Source organism: Diadema antillarum, unplaced genomic scaffold (assembly GCF_040938485.1).
Source record: "Diadema antillarum isolate AM-2024a unplaced genomic scaffold, OU_Dant_1.0 seq00000810_RagTag, whole genome shotgun sequence".
Classification (NCBI taxonomy): Eukaryota; Metazoa; Echinodermata; class Echinoidea; order Diadematoida; family Diadematidae; genus Diadema; species Diadema antillarum.
In genome coordinates this window covers 545413-564583 of record NW_027271690.1, presented here as the reverse complement: position 1 = coordinate 564583, position 19171 = coordinate 545413, and the positions used below count along the sequence as shown (strand labels likewise).

The 19171-nt window shown below is 39.1% G+C and overlaps 1 protein-coding gene across 1 annotated transcript; it reads right to left on the bottom strand.

The window, feature by feature from the left end:
• Positions 1–11959: 11959 nt before the first annotated feature.
• LOC139739669 (ileal sodium/bile acid cotransporter-like) lies at positions 11960–18858 on the bottom strand. Its single transcript, XM_071650280.1, has 4 exons — positions 18682–18858; positions 17875–18068; positions 16553–16757; positions 11960–12385 (listed from the first exon to the last, which is right to left on the bottom strand). Exons 1-4 carry the CDS (start codon positions 18856–18858, stop codon positions 11960–11962), a joined length of 1002 nt encoding a protein of 333 aa, XP_071506381.1.
• Between the last annotated feature and the right edge of the window lie 313 nt (positions 18859–19171).

The following is a 19171-nucleotide window of genomic DNA, read 5'->3' as shown; positions in this document are numbered from 1 at the left end:
TTGAATTACTCGACTTTTATGATGTGACTCTCCGTTTTTCTTTCTGGCATTCTTTCGTTTGGCTCGTATATCACACATGTTTGCAATTCAATCATGTCAATCCCTGTCAGCTCCATTTTCAAAAAAGAAAAAGAAAAACAGAATGGCACTGAGTGCGAAAATTGACTGTTCCGGTATCAGGAACCCCCGAAATAGCAGTGGATTATATGCATCATTCAAGCACACGATGCTTCTCCGGCCATTAACATTGGTCTGCAACTAAAAAAAAATGTCAACTAAAACTGCTTCGTCAACATCTCTGCCCACGGCTAAATAGCCGTCATCGTTCTTAACCTTGGGATGGCGACTCAATTCTATCATAATTATCATTACTGTTAATATGATTATATATATCATTGCTGTAATTCTGAGTGACTCCAGCTTACATCAAGGCCTGGACCGGCGTGAGTGGTGCATGAATTCAAACACACTTTAATTAATTTAAACGCAGAAAGTAGATTATTAAAGGGGACATTCCCACGATTTTCATAATTTCACATCATAATTATTGTACATAAATCGACAGCTCCATGTATAGATTTTTTTAGTTTATTGTGGTCCTTGAGCATAGAAACAATACTCTAAAAATTTTTAAACAAACTATACTGAACAGTGTTGATGACATAGAGCCTCACATATTGCAAAAATGTAGCAGTGTAATTCCATTACAATACCACTTGCTTAAAAAGTTCACCTGTGTAGAATGTATGCATCCCATCTTCTTTTGTTCTGCTTCCTTGAGCCCAACTTATGCATACACATCGAAGCTGCTATGTCATCATCCTTGTTCATTGCAATTTGTTGTAAATTTTGAAAACATTCTCATTCCTCAACCCAGTCACTGCAAATTCAGAAACTCTGCACTCAATTTAACTAATTTATAGTTGTTCAAAATTTAATGTAAAGGTCTGAAAATCAGCCGGAGGTCTCCTTTAAGCATTGTATCATGGGCTGGAAAAACCGGTTTCCACTACTTGTCTTTTCATCGATTTCATTACTTCATGCAGGACGCCATCGAAACATCAAGTCCAGCAGATTCCTGCAAGTTATCAGAAATTATTGGAATGACCCTGACCTACAGAATGTCACCTGTTGATGCTACTCGACGGTCCCTGAGGGCGGTTCGGGATCATCATCGCTGTCTGGAGGATTGGGTAGCAACTGCCACAGCGATGGTCTAAATGCCACATCAGGTGTCATCTGCCGTGTCTAACCAGGTGACATCCACACCCAAAACTGGGAAAAATCAAGGGGTTCACTTCCTACCCCTTTCTTTTTCCCCTTTTCACCAACCACTCCTTTATTGTTGACTAATGTAATTGTCCTTCAGAACCTTGAAGTATTTCCCCTTCTGTTTCGGCTCTGAAAGGTGTTGGTCGAACACAGATTTGGTAAAACGGCTGGTAGGTATACATCACGACGTTCAATGATAATTTCTCTAGTGGCTGGTAGAGATAGTGTTTAGACGAAACTTTTTTTTTGGGTCGTTACTAACTTCGAATAAGGGGAGAAGGAAGAGAGTGGGGAGAGACAGTGAGAGGCGAAGAAAGAAACACAACACGTAAGGTACATTATAAAACTAAAGTGAAAAAAAGAACCAAACAACTATGGAAACATTCCCATATCTTGATTTCTGTTGAAGTCAGTTCGGGCATGATGCTGGCGAATTGAAATTTTGTGCAATTAAAGTACGGATATTTGAGAAGCATATGACTCAAAAGCTACCATAAATCTTCGAAATCGGAAGAAGAAGAAGAAGAAGGAATATAAAGCAGCTTTGTGATAGTGAGAGAGACCCTGTCATTTTGCGGTTGGTCGATACCATACGTGACATCTGGCCGTATTGTGATGTCTCATTAGTCTGATGTAAGTGTGTGTCATTGGCCGTGACTTTTACGACATTGCTAGTCGATTTGACCTTACGTGACCGGAATTTGTGAATTTGTGAATCATGCACTTTCAAATTTGAAATGCAAATGAATAGATGAATCAAAACGACTTTGGAGTCTGGCGGACACCATTAAATGAAGAAAAAGACAAACTGAAGAAAATTCACAGCTGACCCTTCACCCCTCTGCTTAATATTTCCTTGCTTTCATGATGCTTTGTCCGTCTTGGACTACTTAACAAAACAATGTCGGAATTTTGGAGCTAGGGTATATTGTTCCAAGTTCATTGTGTCACTGCCAGCAACCGGGGATAGCCTGGTGGTAGTGTCGCTGCCCGGAAAGCAGTAGATGACAGGCTCGAGTCCCATGGTTCCTTTCTTCCGACATGTTTGTTGAATTATAAATCAGCGCTTGCAATCTTACAAATTTCGTTTGTTAGGTGGAGACAAATTGCAGAAAATTCACAGCTGAATCTTCACCCCTCTGCTTAACAATTCCTTGCTACCATCAAATGTAGTCGAAAATATGGCATTGTACAACCGCCGGCAGAGGCAACGTAATTTTGAGCCATATGGCATGTACGAAGGTATGAAAAAAAAATCTTTGTCCCACATGCGCCATTAAGATCGGCCCCTAAAATCTACCACTGGAAATATCATCACGGGTCGTGGAGACCAAATGAAGAGGTTGCAAGAACATAACAAAGGAGACTTTCGTTACAGAGTCAGTTGTGGAAAACACGAGCCCCTTGCCAGCAAGGAAGATCTCAATGACCAATCCATCATCCATCATGAAGGAACTCGGAAAACTCCTGGAAACGGGATAACCCCCCCCCCCCCCGTCATCAAAGCAGATGCAAAGGAATGAACTGTACCTCAGGAAATACGTGATGCCAACATCACCACGCTCTACAAGACCAATTCAAAGGCGATTGCAGTGAATGTAGTCCGATGTAACTACTATTGTGAATATCCCCCCCCCCCCCCCAAAGCATTTCGGGAAGACATTCATCCGCGTCTTTCTGAACAGATTGTAGTCACTTGCAGAACGGGTCTACCTAGTAGCGCAGTACGGCTTTGGAACAAAGAGATGAACGATTCGCGGTAGCCTACATGTATATTCAACAAAAGGCAGCTGCAAGTTGTAAGTGCAGCTAGCGGAGATTCCCACTGTACAGCGCCTTCATAGACCTGACCGAAGAGGTCTACTTGGTCAGCAGGACAAATCTGTTCACAATCCTGCAAGGAATCGGACGTCCCCTCCCCCACCCCAACAATGAGGCTCCTGAGGATGATCACATTCTTTCATGGTGCATGTGAAATGAGCCATTCAGTTCGGTGGATCCTCCTCGGACTCCTTCCACATCAGACGCAGAGTCAAATAGGGTTGTGTCGGTCCTGGTCCTGAGAGCTTCACTTTTCGGTATATTGTTCCTTCCTGTTGCTGGGCTACGCTTTCGAACAATCCGAACAGGGTGCCTGCCTCCACGACAGGAGTATATACTTACGGCTTCCTTCTCAACCTTGGATTCTACCTGCAAAGACGAAGATGCGAAAGTCCTCATTTGAGAAATGCTGTGAGTTGACGCGCCGCTCTGTGCACATGGTGCACGCCGAAGCTGGTCTTCAAGCTCTCAGCTGTTTCGCTCAACCCTACAATAAAGAGCTTTGCTTCGTGATCAGTGTAAAAAGAATTACGTCCTGGGCCAGGATGTAAGCTCGGCCCCCTGCATCTCTATCGGTAACTGCAACCCTTGACGTGGTGGAAGACTTCATATAGCTTGGTTACACCATCCCCAGCAGTCTCATCCTGGACACTGAGCTGATCTCATGGATCGGCAAGGCATCAGCAGCAGTGGCCCACCTGTCACAGAGAGCGTGGGGAAAACACATGCAGCAGACAATCAAGACAAAGACCAAAGTGTGCCAAGTGCGAGCTATATGGAAGCAAGACCTGGACTCCATACTCCCGTCAAGAATGCAGGCTCAATACCTGCTACCTATGCTGTCTCAGAAGGATTCTTGGCATTTTATGGCACCATGTAATCAACAAGGACGTCCGAATACGGACAGACACTCTCAGCATATTTGTCTTGCTTACAAAGAGACGCTTGCGCTGCTTGGCCACATTACCTGCATGCAAGATGGCCGGATCTTACCTAATGACATTTTGAACGGTGAGCTTGCCACTGGCTCCATACCAACAGAAAAGCCCAAAACCCGCGGAGAGATGTGTGTTAAATGGTTCCTCAAGGCGGGTGGCATTGCATCAGGGGGCTTTGAAGCGGTAGCAACAGACCTCAGTGCCTCAGCTTGCAACTTACCGTCGAATCAAGACATCAGAGCAGGCAGAGGAGAGAGGAACAGTGGGAAGAAAAAGAAGCACTAAGACTACGGAGACCATGGTCAGCGCCTTCGGACGGCACTGGGCGTCTTCGTTGGCATCAAGACCTGCCGTTCGACGATCTGGCTCCACAGTCACAGTAGACGCCGCAGTTCCACCACAGACTGACTTCCATGGCGCAATCTTCTTTGTCCCCGTGACAGAGTGATGCCAGCAACAACAACAATATGTGTAGCAGCAGCTAGCAGCAGCAGCAGCAGCATGAGTTTCATTTTGAAGAGACCATGATATTTGTAACAACTTTGTTGTTAGGAATTTACTTAGACCTATAAAATCCTAATCCTCCTATCAACATATTTCCCTCCTCAATCAACAAACAAACAAACAGACAACAAACACACGTACACACAATAACATGAATAAGGAAATCACAATTGGAACTTGCAAAGAAGAACAAGGGAAATTGTATTTTTTTTTTTGCTCTAGAGGCGTCAACTTCGAAATTAAACAATCGAAAGCATTATCACTTTGTTTTAATCAATTTTTCTCACACGTCCAAATGTAACGCCCCCTGCAAATTCATAATCATCATTCGACTTCTTAACCTTTAACCCAGACATTTTAAGTTGCTGTGGTTTTTACACTCTTAATAATCAATCTATGGCGAATGTACAACCTCTCTCTCTCTCTCCCCCTCTCTCTCTCTCTTTCTCTCTCTCTCTCTCCCTCTTCCTGAGGCTCCACTATCTATTCGTCTCCCTGACATCTAATCAACCATCCTTTTACCTTCATTCTATCTTTATATCTTTCAACCAAGCTTTGAAATCTTCCCTGTGTATGACTTTCCCTTTATCTATTTTCGCATCTTTTCTTTTTCCCAGTCTCTGTATCAAGCAATCTCTCCAAGCGATTCCTTTGCTAAGTTTGGTGCAGCTATAATAGCCCCTCGATCTTTATCGCAAGAAACTTGCAGCGTGACGCACGTGGGTGAGTAACGACCATTGGTATAGGAGAGCCTTGTTGAATTTGTGACTAAATCTCGACAGGCGCAACCTGAAGGATGCTTCCTATGCCGCATTGCCACTGGTGTCATACGTGACAGGGCCTTTAAGAATACAGTGTGAGCAGGGAGGTGGGAAGAGACCTCTTCCCAACTCCCTGGTGTGAGGAACCCTTTGAACCTCGGCAAGAATCTCAGGCCGTACAGGAGGTTTTGGATGAGAAATGTGGAAAGAAAAAGGCAAAGGATTTAAACTGATACCCCTTTTACGCTTCATAAGGGATGGGTATAGTTTTGATTGAGATGGAGATTCAAGCTTTAACTTTTTGCGAGATAATTAGAAACTACTTATATGAAATATTAAAGAGCATAGAATTATAAGTGGAATTCAAAGTTTCCTTGATGAAAATCACTTTTGAAATGGCTGAGATATCCAAAAACAAAGCAAAAAACAAAAAACAAAAACAAAATGGTCCCAATAAGCGCTGGGTCCACCTTTTAGAAAGACCTTTTTGTTTTTGGATATCTCAGCCATTTCAAAGTAATCTAGAACTAAGGTGGAGTTTTATAGATGACAGCAACGAACGTAAGATTTGCTAGAAAGTGGTGCCAACTTTATATTGGATTTGGTGTATCAGCCGTAGGTGAATGTTGGTACATTAATCTTTTGAGTGTGAGAACTAGAGCTATGTAAATATAATATGACTACCAACGTTTATCTAAAGTCTGCTAGTGTATATTCCTGACACCTCACCATGTCGTCTGTGAATAATGATAATAATAACAACAACAACAACAACAAAAATGACAAAATTTCCTTAAAGGAGAAATTTCTCCACATATACATATGGATAGAGTGAGTGCAAAAATATCAGTAAAACATATCAGCGAAGTTTGAGAAAAATCGGACAATCCATTCAAATTATTTTTATGACGTCACTGTATAAGAACGGTATACTAAAGAAAATATAAAGAGACTTCGACAAAACTTCATTTCTTATGAAAAGTACACATTCCTTTGATGTGTTACTGACATATTTTGAAGGCAATATCATTCTCTCTGCTTTCTAAATGAGGCAAGTCAATCATTCTCTTTCGTTTTAAATACATGTAACAGAAAATTTGAATTTTGCTAAATTTTCCTTCTGTTTTCGTTATATTGTTGTTTTGTCGTGATGTCACGAACTGCCGTAGTCTTCTCATCCAGGGCTGGCGGCACCGAAACTTTACAAATTCTTGACATATGAACAAATTATCCGATTTTCCTACAAACTTTACTGATGTGCTCTACTATTACTGCATTTACTCAATCCACGTTACATATTTTGGGAAACTTCCGATTTGATATCTTAACGGGTGCATGGACTTTCTTCTTTGACACTTTCCTATGTATTATATATTGTATATATCATGTTCCTATATATTATCGATTCCAGACTGAACTTGGTCCAAGAGGCCGAAGAACGTGTACTTCAAGCAAGAGAAACAAAACATAACAACAACAACCACAAAAAAATCGTACGAGGGGATGGTTTGATCACACTGGCGTGTTCGTAACAGTGGCGTGACTTTGAACTCGGTTGACACAGAGTTTGCTTATTCATCGAACGCTTGTTCCTTCGCATCGGCAGGAAGAAAAAAACAATTTTGAGGGGAAACAGAAACGCAAGTGACAACAGCAACAACGGCAATTATCATGATTTCTGAGCGGTTTGTTGAAGAGCGGAGCAGCTGGCTTTGATAGACAGGAGATAAATGGAAGACATGAACATTGTCACGTGACCGCTTTGTTTAAAACAAAAACTATATCAGTTGACATTTTTTGTTGTTGTTAAGTAAAAGTTCATGGGCGAAGATATTGTGGTATTGTGGTCTTATCTGGGCACGACGTTAATTCGTTAAAGGGGAATTCCGGACAAGTCAGAAATTAGTCTGAAAACAAGGAGCACAACGGTGAAAATTTGATCAGAATTGGATAAAAAAGAAGGAAGTTATGAGATTGTGAAGTTTCACCAATTTTCACAATATATTTCTTGAAAAGTCAACGTTATATGCAAATGAGTGAGTTGATGATGTCATCGCCTCACAACTTGTCATACAGTTTGTACACAAAAACTTGAAATTCCCAGCTTTTTTTTTTCGAATGCAAATATGTGTCAGTCTCAAATCTTATATACATTTGACTTATCATCGTTTTAATAGTTAGTCATCCAGGAATAACATGTTTTACACAGTACAACTGTAATAGAACGGTTTTGCAGAAATTAGCGAAACTTCATAATGTCATATAGCTTTCCTAATTTCTATTCGATTTGACCAAACTTTACTCTTTCTTATTAGACTAACTCATAACTTGCCTGACATTCAGTTTTGAAATATCTAGTCTATTCTATCTGAAAGTAACCCTATGCGCGACGTTAAGTCTGTGAGAGTGGATAACAAAGAGATTGTAAAATACATCCTGTATTAAATAAGATATTGTTTCTCTGAAAACAAAGACTAGACTGATGTGTGTATCCCTACGCTGAGATGGAATTAAAGGAGAGATAGTGTATTCATAGCTAAATGTTGACTTTCATAACGTAGTCCTAGACAGATTGTGTCCATCACAGAAAATGGAAACACGTACACGCATGCGCACACGTATTAAATTACGACTGTACCAATTACTCCACCGTTAACGTCTGCCCATTATGAGTATCTTTCTTGCAGAAAACTTGACACAGTATAGATAAAGGTAAAGACTTAAATAGACCCACCTTTACTTCAAAAAAAAAAAGGTTTCAAAATATGTATTATAGTATCTGGACTGAAGATGCAGAGGTACATTTTTGATACATTCACCAAACGGTATTACTCAGGACGTTATCTCAATCGAGATGGCTGCACACGATGGAAGTGACTTCAGAACCAATGATTGCATTCGTCACAGGACAAACAAAAACACCAGCAGGCACGAATACTTTTGTCACTGTTCGTTAGAAGAGGAAACAGCCACATGAATGAATGCACTCTTCACACAGCATTGGATCAACGTCTGCACACGTTAATTTACACCCAGACACATACATTATATACACAAGGATACAAAAGAAACCCAGATTCTACAACTCTCTCCTGTTTTTAAACCATATTTTTCCCGCTCCAGCTGTGTGTCTCCAACTTTATATTTATTTTGAATATTATTCATTTCATATTCAAGCTTGCGGAATCACATTCTCTAGCTTGCTATTGATTCCAAGAGGAAGAGTCTTATGCTATAAGGAGATGCTTAGGATTGGAGTGTCTGAAGGAATGCAAACATTCGTCTGGGAGAATCGACTCAAGATGTATCAACAGAAATAGAATGTATTTGCAAGGGATTAATTAATTTTCTTTGTTATTAAGTAGAAGAAAATGTACCATTTTATCCTTTTTTTAAATTGTTGTGCAAGACGTATTTGTGTTGTTCTGTTCGTCTTTTTTTTTTTCTTTACTTCTTCCATTATATTTTTTCGGGGGGGGGGGGTGAATGCTTATGACTAGACGATACCTTTCAAAGATGTCCATAACACCTGCTATCTATAGGGTAGGTGTCACACAACAGCATGCGGTATTGATCACATGTCATATTCGTTTAGTAGATTGTCCATGATGGTTCCCTTGACACCCCGGGTGAAAGTGTTCCATGGAGCGGCGCTTACTATGCCTTCTTATTTCGCTTTGTGTATGTTTAGTAGTCCACTACTCATTGCTGAGTCATTACGATGAAGACAAATTTTAGAACATACGAAAACAAAGCACTTCATTATTAGATTTTATTTGAATGGATTTTGAAGTATTTTACATCTATGTCCTCACTCTCTTTCCGTCTTTTGTTATTCCCTTTCTTTACGTTTTTCTTATGATAAAACGAATATTTCTTTATACGTTTTGTTCGTTATAAGTGACAAAACACCATAAGTTATATCAAACCATCCGAGGTGAATATTTTTCTGTAATTGTAATGTTTGCTATTTTCATGTTGAACTCCGTGTATACAAATTTTTCGTTGAGAAAGGGCGGCGAGACGCTCGAAAATTTGTGTGAAGAAATAAACCTTTGGTGAATACAGCATGAACTTTGTTGCAGTTTTGTTACTTATCTTTTTATCTTGCCAACACGTGGACTACCTTATCAACATATATATATATATATATATATATATATATATATATATACATATATCAATATATGAAGAGCTTGCTTCCAAAGGACCTAAATCCATTGAAAAATGATGGATTTAGTGCCTTTTGGAAGCAGGAATACACACACACACACACACACACACACACACACACACATATATATATATATATATATATATATATATACACTGTATATATATATATGTAGAGAGAGAGAGAGAGAGATACATAATATTTGTTTGTATATCCCACGAAAGTAAATGTATACTTCTTTCACACACATCTGCAACCTGATGTTCCCGTAATTGATATCACACTGAGTCTTCATTCTTTACTTACAGTTTGCCATGTCATTACATTATGATAAAACAAATCAAAGATGATTAATATAGTACTATCAGAGCTTACGATGCATTAAATAGTCTTATTCATATTGTCTCGTTGGCAAACATCGTCCGTTGTTCTGTTTCGAGTTTTTCGACGGAAAATCTCTTTCTGATGATTAAACATAGACTTACAGTCTATTTCAATTGTCATTTTTGCTGATTCTAATGATATCACCCTATAACTTTATTTCACAACTCTGCATTGCTGAAATGGAATTACACTTGTGGTTGCAATAAAGGACATTTGTCAAACGAGTATCGAACTGTAATATTGTCGATGCAATTGATATACTCTCTAGGGATTCACCGAATGAAGAGATAGGCAAGCCTTCTCCAAAATACATCAAGAAAAAAAAAAACAATCCGTAAGAGTAATAAAAGTAAAAGTACATGTAAACATGGTAAAAGTCGAAAGTGACGATCCTTGAAGAGGAGGAGGAGGAGAATAATAATAATAATAATAATAATAATAATAATAATAATTGATATGATTTATATAGCGCCAAATCCACTCTGCAGAGTGCTCTAGGCGCGGAAGGAAGAGAAAGTGAAGGAGATAAAGGACATACAAATATCAAGTACATGTAATGAGTAGTCAAATTGAGGCTTTAAACAAGTGAGTTTTTAGACTGCTTTTAAAGGAGTCTGATGAAGAACAATTTTTTACGGCTGAAGGTAAGAGAAGAAGAAGAAGAAGAAGAAGAAGAAGACAATAATGAATACAAATGATTATGTAGGCATATATAACCATGTTTTGATACATAGATATTACGCTATATATATACATACTGTCACAGTGATATTAAATATCGTCGTACGGTATCTACATTACAGTTAACAGAAACCCTTTACTCGACCTGTGTTCATCATGACCGTTGATGGCAGCATTGAAGAATCACTGGGCAGTGCCATTAATCTTTAACCAGCATGTGCAAAAAGAAAGACTTGACCCGATCCTACAGCCGACAGTTACTTTGGCAGCACATACACAAGTGGCACTTAGACAATGAAGAATGTTAAAATATTTCCAAGACAGTAGTCATTCCTGTCTCTTGGAGTATATATTGAACACTTCACGAACCGAATGTAATACCTAAAAGTGTAGTTGGGGGTTTCGCTTATCAAATTTAACATTCAAGGTACGATTTGCAGCATCCGAGAGTTTGGGACAGAAATGCAGTATTAAAGTAATATCGTGGGAACCCTGACCTGGTCCATGCACCGCCAAGACTGCTCCCCTCGAACATAAGCGACGTTTAAATCAACCTTTCCACCTCCTTCAAGTTCAAATTTAAATTTTGGCACTTCGAGAAAGACAGATTCACCATGTTTTCACATTTATCGAGGTGTTTCTTCGTCAGCAGATAAAAGCAAGTGCTTCTAACTGGAGACGTTTGAATGTATTAAATGTACATGCATTTTATGGCATGTTAGAGATGAGACTAGATGTTATTATCTTGTTCTTTTTCTTCTTCTTTTTTCGTCGTTGTCAGACAAACCTTAAACGTACCCGAAGTCGTGACGTGAGGCGTCTGTAAAATAGTAACAGTTCATATTTAAAATTTGAATACGACGCTTATGTCACTTGGTAGATATCAGTGGTGATGTTAAGGCCAAGGTTTTAACAATGTTTAAGATGATTATTGTATTAGAAAAAGTCAGCACAAAAATAACTCCGGTAAACCATATTTACGATTGTTTCGGCACACGTTAGCGAAACATGCATGTACGTACATTGATCAAGGAATCAATTCGCATGGAACCCAACAGTACCCAAGCACAATCACACTTTGAGACAAACAAGGTTTTACACCCTTTAGGCCAAAGGTACGATAATGCAAAGTTTCTTTGATCTTAAGATTTGTGGACGTTTTCCGTTACAAAAACATTTGCCCAAGATTACATTACGTTACATTTTTTTCGCCCATACGGTATTAATGGCAAGTAATCCTTGGTTAACAGTTTGTTTTCGTTTTGTTTTGTTTTGTTGTGTTTTTTCGTCTTTGATGAAATTCATCTCATTCACCCTCTCTAGATTAGATGACCCGGAAATATTCATGTGGTATAAAAAGAGGAAGATGCAAATAGCTTTAAAGAAGGAAACCGGAAATAGCGATCCTTTCCAATGTACTTTATCTACACGGCATCTTCGTCAGAAACAATTTTCTCATCTTTCTCCTCCTTTTCGTTGTCATGGGGATGACAGCGCTCGTACAACTTGTAGATGGCCGTGATGCCGAATCCCATGAAGATGCTGAGCGGACCGAACAGGGCGGGAAAGGTTAGCATGCGGATGAAAAGAGGCGTGCCCTTGAAAGCAAATGAGATGATGGCGTAGCAGAGTCCGACGTTCTGGACGCCGGTCTCGAAGCCGACAGTGCGGCACTGCGAGTGGCTCTGGCGGCACAGGAGGCTGAGGAGGTAGCCGGCAGCGAAGCCGCACCACGAGAGGGCCATCGCGCCGATCCAGATGGTCCAGTGGGAGCTGTAGAGGCGCGGGTTCATCACGCTGATGATCGCGATGCTGCAGATAATGCCGATGAACCCCACCAGACTGCACGGCTGTCGGGAATCAGAGCAGTGGGAGTACAGTAAAATAACTAGCTTTGATTTTTATTTTGATTTGACTCGATTTTATTTTTCCACATCTCAAACACAAATAACATGATACAATCGATTGAACATAAGACTAGACATAGCGTCGTAATTAAAAAGAAGACAAGAGAAGACAATTTTACGAACATGAAATGTGGGGGACCCACTAAAAGGCAGAGCTTATAATGTATAGGTCCCTTGGTGAAAATGTTGGTCTTGTTAAACAAGTCTTGTTAGCTGTGATGAGAAATGACGTCGTGTTAACTGACTTACCATTCTTCAAGTGGTCGAAAACTATTTTTTCTTTGTACATACCTTTTCCTTCTTTCATTCTGTAGTTAAATATCATTATGTACAATCTCCTTCGGTCTGTTTATTTTATTCATTTGCAATAAGTGTCAATTTGAAGGGTTTAATTATAATGCTTTTTGTTCGTTCGTTTGTTTGTTTGTTTGTTTGTTTCCTTATTGAAAAAAACTTCCTTTATTCTCCATATTATGCGTCCTTCCTTTTTCAACGAACTTTCTGTATCTGTCCCATTAGTTTGCAATATGACGACATTGAGAATGAAATAAAACAACATGAAAGGGCATTTTGGATGTAGTTTGAACAGGCAAGAATAATAAGGTAAAATATTCAATAGCTCAGCACAGAATGTACATGAAACATGGCGTCAGGAGCATGATGTCGGGGGTTTGATATTTAGCATCGTGTCATAAACTAGTTCGGTGTTAGCTTATGTGTACAATGGTACAATTTACCTTTCTTTTTTTTCTCAGTTGGTTAGGCACTTCACCCGTTTTTAAAGCGACAAAATGCATAACCTTGCCCAACGTAGCATGGAATTCATTAATACTGTTTAAACAAAGAATGATCGAGCCTGCGTAGACCAGGTGACTAGAATGGTCCGTCAATTAATTCTTGGGGGAGCACTCATTGTATTATTTTGCATTAAATGTTTAACATCCCGGTACTCTTTCTATTAATATTGCCAAATGCAGAATTGCCGTACCATCTATAAGAATACCAGGCACAGTCATTATGATCATGTGATATAATGAAGTTAAAATCCAACATGCCCTTTTGGTACAAATAACCTTCTATCTGCTCATGCGCAAAGTGGAACTCCGAACTGGTTTATTGTTGGACCCTAAGTGTAGGCCTGCCATCCTTATGGATCTCGTATGATTGAACCTTGCATCTATTTGTATCCATTAATTCTTTACTTTCATTCATTAAATCATTCGCATATTCATTTATCCATTAATATTATGCATTCATATCGAGACTTGTCTCGCAATCGCCTATAAGTTCTAATGACTGATTACCGCAAAGTATGTAAGTGAAAATCTTTGTTGCTGGTATCAAAATGTATACGCCTTTCAGATTAATGTACTCGTCCTTGTGTGTATCATTATAATTATAAAAGTTCATGTCCAGCTATTTCCTGCCCCCCCCCCCCTCTCTCTCTTTCTCTCTTTGGCAACCCCTCTTCTTCTCCGTATGTTTGTCTGTCTGTATCTACCATGTCTTTGTCAATGTCCTTGACATCTATAATTCTTTTTTTTTTTAAGATACGTGCTGTCATGTCTCCCTCTCGTGTCTAGATATCTTTCTATTCATTTTCCTCTTAAAATCATATTCTGCAAACCTACCCTGTCAGCACTATCGTTTCACATTTCAAACTATAGGTATTATAACCACAGCTAAGGCACTGTCAAAGTTCGACGTCAACTCAGCGTTTGGTACGTTCACTCATTTCACTCCACGTATCTCCATCTGCACACGACCTTTGGCTGTTTGGCAGGACATGCAGAGGGAATGATGATTTTATGTTTTGTTACTAAAGCCACAAGAAATGCTCCGGAAATCGACGATCAGTTAGATCCTTTTAGAATCTACATTTTATTTTCAACTAAAGTTGAATGGGGGGGGGGGGGGGGAGGTGATCGCACGGATAGTGACTTTGTCTAAACTTACAACGTCTTGAAGTAACCTCCCTGCATGGTGATTCTTTTTATTTCTTTCTCTTTTTACCGTTTTGATTCAAAAAGTCAGTTTATCTCATAAATTTTGATTTTGGTTTATTGTTCATTACCAAAGATCACGCGATGGGTGGGAGAGACTATAGCAAGACAACAAAATGACAGAAGGCAAAACAGGAAGGAAAAATAAAGAGCGAGAAAATGTGCTGGTATTAGCTCTTGCTGGTAGTGAAGACACGCTTTAGACATATCGACAATCAACGATGTTGAGAGTGACGGCGATATCAAGCGTATAGGCTGAATCTTTTACAGTGTGCATGTGCTCAACATGATGGTCCGCGTTATTGACTTGAATAAGAATTATGAGTACACCAGTATTACAGCAACACTTGTATATAGTTCTTAAGACAGTGCTAAATACCGCGCCCAAAACAGTGTTACAAAAATGGTATAGTAGTGGTGCCCGACAGTGCCTGATGGTTGCACGCACACGACCAAGAATAAACTCCAGTTAGGCCTCGGTATATATAGGTGATATATCATTAAACAGTGCAGAAAAAGGAAATCAAAAAAAAAAAAGAGAAAATACGAAGAGAAGAAGGGGAAAAAAACCCCAATGAATAACAACATCATATTCAACAACAACAGCAGCAACAACAACAACAACAACGACGGCGACGACGACAACAACAACAACAAAACAAGAGCAAGAAGAAAGAAGTGAGAGGAGGAAGATGACAAGGACATTATAGTATTTCATAATTCGAAGCATTCAATACATAGTGCTAGAATGAAGAGTAGCATTTCTTGAAAGTTGTCACCACAATCTGGCACTTTATCTGCAAGTGCTTGTTCGTTCTTCGGTTTCTACATAGAAAGAATTGTCTATGAGTTACGCTAGGAATTTCGACAGCATAGAAAGCGTGGTTCACAAAAGGGACAGCTATTACCAATGATTAAGGAGAGAAGATGTTATTTTTCGCAATCGGAATATGGTTTTGTGGGTTCAGCTCCTTCAGACCATGCAGTTTGTGAGAAATTATGCAGATTTGCACTTAGGACTTGAAGTGGAATGCCACCCTAGATCTTATGTAACGTTTGACAGTAAGTGATAGTGTAACACGAGTCACTATAAACTTATACAAGTCAGACAAGGTGATTAGTTAGCAATGATTCTTGAAGGGAAACGTAGCTACATTGAAGCATCAACCAAAAACATCCTTTTCCTAATTGATAATGCCATTTCGAATGGCATTGTAAAATTTTCGGACTGTCGTCTCTTTAAGCTGTATTTTTTAAATTCATGACAGCCTTCTGCATTTCTATCCCACCTCTAAATTCTACCATGATTAAGTCAGATCACCATTTATTTATCCTTCCTGGATAGCTCAAAACTAACGTGTATTTTCATTTTGTTATCAGACTATTGTACTATATTGTATTATAATAGTTATTTACATGTACCGATTATATGTCTTGTTGTTTTGTGCTTTTTTAAATTTGAAAAAAAAAACTATTTTATTTGTGATAAGTTCAATGCAGAAAACTCTAAATAAATCTGACTTTGAATTTGGATTTAAATGATTTGTTGGGGGAGTCGTGAAGCAACCCCGCCGTCGCCTCATTGATTTTGCAGAGAGTGGTTATCACGCATATCTCATTTCGTGAATAAAATATGTGAAAACTTAAAATTCCCTGTCTGTAGCATTTTCATGTAGGAGTTTAATCAGGTTTCTACCATTCTGTTTAATATTGTACCGTGATCATCAAACTGAAAATTGAACATGGAATGACATCTACATTTCATGGTGGCATCAATGCGTTAGAAAGTGACAACGTCTGAAGGGGCCTTGTCCGAATAAATCTACTTATCGTCATTGCAATGTTAAAAACATGAACATGAACAAAATGATTGCACATCAACGAACTAAGCAATGAACATTACAATTATAACAAGGCGTGCATTGTTATCATAATACGGGGAACGTTTTACCCCTATCGATGTGCCATGATAATGTACTTTACAAGCGAGAGGGGGGGGGGGGCTGTCATTCAAAGCGTATTAGTCGCCAGCTTGGACAACACATTAGGCCTATGCTCTGTTCGGAGCACACCAGTAATTATCACAAAATCTCTGCGTCATCTTTACCTTGATGATGACCATGGCCCAGCGCTCCTTCAGTCGTCGAAGAACCATCCCGATGCCGACGGGGACGACGATCAGCACGAGGGAGATGAAGATGTCGAGGTAAGGGATGGGTGTTCCAGCGGCCGTCCACCGGCGCGAGTAGATGAGCAGGTTAAGCGGCATCATCCCAATGGCGAGAAGAGTGGACAGCGTTGTCATGGTAATACTAAAAGTAGTAAAAGGTAGAGTTAACAAGAACGGAGATGTAAACTTTGTTGTGCGTTGAATTCCTAGGTGAAATTGACTTGTATTATACAGTCATGTAAGTATAACTATGTTATGTTTTTTATTAAAAGTTATAGCGATTATTTACGTGATTTATATAAATTATCAAAATGATACTGATAGGCTTAACAACGATAACAACACATTACTTTTGCAGTATGTTAAATATGCCGCTTACAAGTCGCAAATTAAGATTACGTATGAATAGCAATCATATAATGTGTAGGTGCCCCCTAGAAATAGATAAGCTACTTATTGCCTATATTCTGAGAATTTGTTGGGGATCAGGATGAAAATATTTGTACAATTAGTTTGGCCGAGATGGACTCGGTTTAGTGTTTAATATTCAAATTCATAATGCAATTGATGTCGTTACTGCTTTTTTTTTTTGGGGGGGGGGGAGATTAGAAGGAAACTTGGATTTGGATTGAAAAATTCACGTCGTAAATTGTCCAGGACAGTCAAAGCCTTTGAAATGTTTGCGATAAAATTTAAATTTTCAACGTCATTTTAATTTACCTTTACTTCGTCTTGGTTGAGTATCAGAATCAAGATCCAGTATTCGTAGGTATACTGCCATGTTCAGAACACAACGCAGCAATGCAAGGAAACTTTCATTCATTTTCCCTAAGAAAAATGGCAAAGTGTTTTGCTTGCTCGATACTAGATCCTTCGAAAAAAAAAACTGTTCGGGACGGGAATTTGAATATGTCCATTAGCAACCTGCCATATCAAATTAAGTTGAATTGAATTAAACTTTACTGAAATGTATTTACTTGAACTAACCCTTTTGATTTATAGATTTGTATTGATCTGGGTTGATTTATGATTCTTTCTACTTGGAGCTGGATTTACTTGAATTGTTCCAGCCTTCGAATAAGATCTGGATTGAACAGAGCTGATTTCAAATGAATTATTTTACCCTCCAGCCGACCTGTGGAATAAAAATCAAACTGAATTGATTTTACTTGATTTTTTTGCTGCCCTCCTTGATGGAACTGAAATGATTTGAATCAAATTCGTGCTTAACCCTTGTTTGCTAACTTTAGCCGCCTGACCTGAGGCACACGTCTCCGTTCGTCCAGAAGGTGTAGAGGTTGGACAGACTGCCCCCAGGGCTACAGGCAAGGATGAGACAGCCCAGAGCGATCGGGCCATCGAGGTTAGTTACCCTGGCGTAGCCGTAGGCGAGGAGGGGTAGGATGACAAATTGTGAGATGAACCCGACAACTACCCCGACGGGACGGCGGAGCTAGGCGACAGGGTTATTGATGAAGTGTAAGTCTCAGTCACATATACATATACCTTATTTTAAGTTCACGCAAGAAATTGAATACGTTAACTAAATTATTGTACATGGAAAACCATTCTGCAATATTTGTAAATACATTTCGAATAACAGCAGTATACTATTATGAATGGTGATCTCTATTTAATAAATTTGTTTGCAATAGACGGGACAACAGTGATTCTGAGATGGAAAAGCTATATGATAGACATTCAAAATCTTTTTCAGCTTCAAGTTTAATGTTCTTTGGCTTTACCTTCTTATGTGTGTAAATCACGGATTGTCTCTTTTGTTGTTAAAAAAAAATCCACACCAATGTATTGTTTCATCTGAAAAGCAAGCAAATAACCAGTAAATATAGACTAATAAGTTAATGTTTGATATTTCAGAACTATATCTGAAGTACTTGGATAGATGAGCTACATTTGTCGATTTTGGCGGCGTAATAACATCAAGAGCTTTTTGATCAAACAAGAAATAATTGGAAGGAATATGTATAATAATAATAATATAAAAAAAACCCGCTGGATGTGAGTCAGAATATGATCAGTAGATATCTTAAAGTTCATAAACCTACCACAATCTTGAAGTCCTTCAGCACGACCGACGCTCCCATGGCAATCAGCACGATGAAGAAGGTGATGCCGAGAACGACCTGGTTGGCCAGCTTCAGTCGCTGTACGTACGCCGATGGTTTCGGCGGGCCTCTGGCCGCCTCTGTGGTGGCGTTCATGAAGTCCGTCACCATATCCATGTATGGCGAAGGTTCGTATTCCGTAGTTTCCATTGTGTATTGTCTCTTACCTCTCCTCCCTAGAAAGGAAATTCAGAGGATGTTAGTCATGCCGTGACTGTCGGCCTTTATATCGTTTCAAAATCATCCTTGTAACGTTATACGTAGAAATATGACTTCCGCTTTCGATTTGACAAGGGTATTTCACTTTCTTTCTTTTCTTTCTTTTTAGATAATTATCATTGATATTCATAATAAGCATGTGATAATAGTGTTGAACTTTGCCCCGATGAGTTAAGAAAATAATCATACCAAATTGTGACACATGATATCT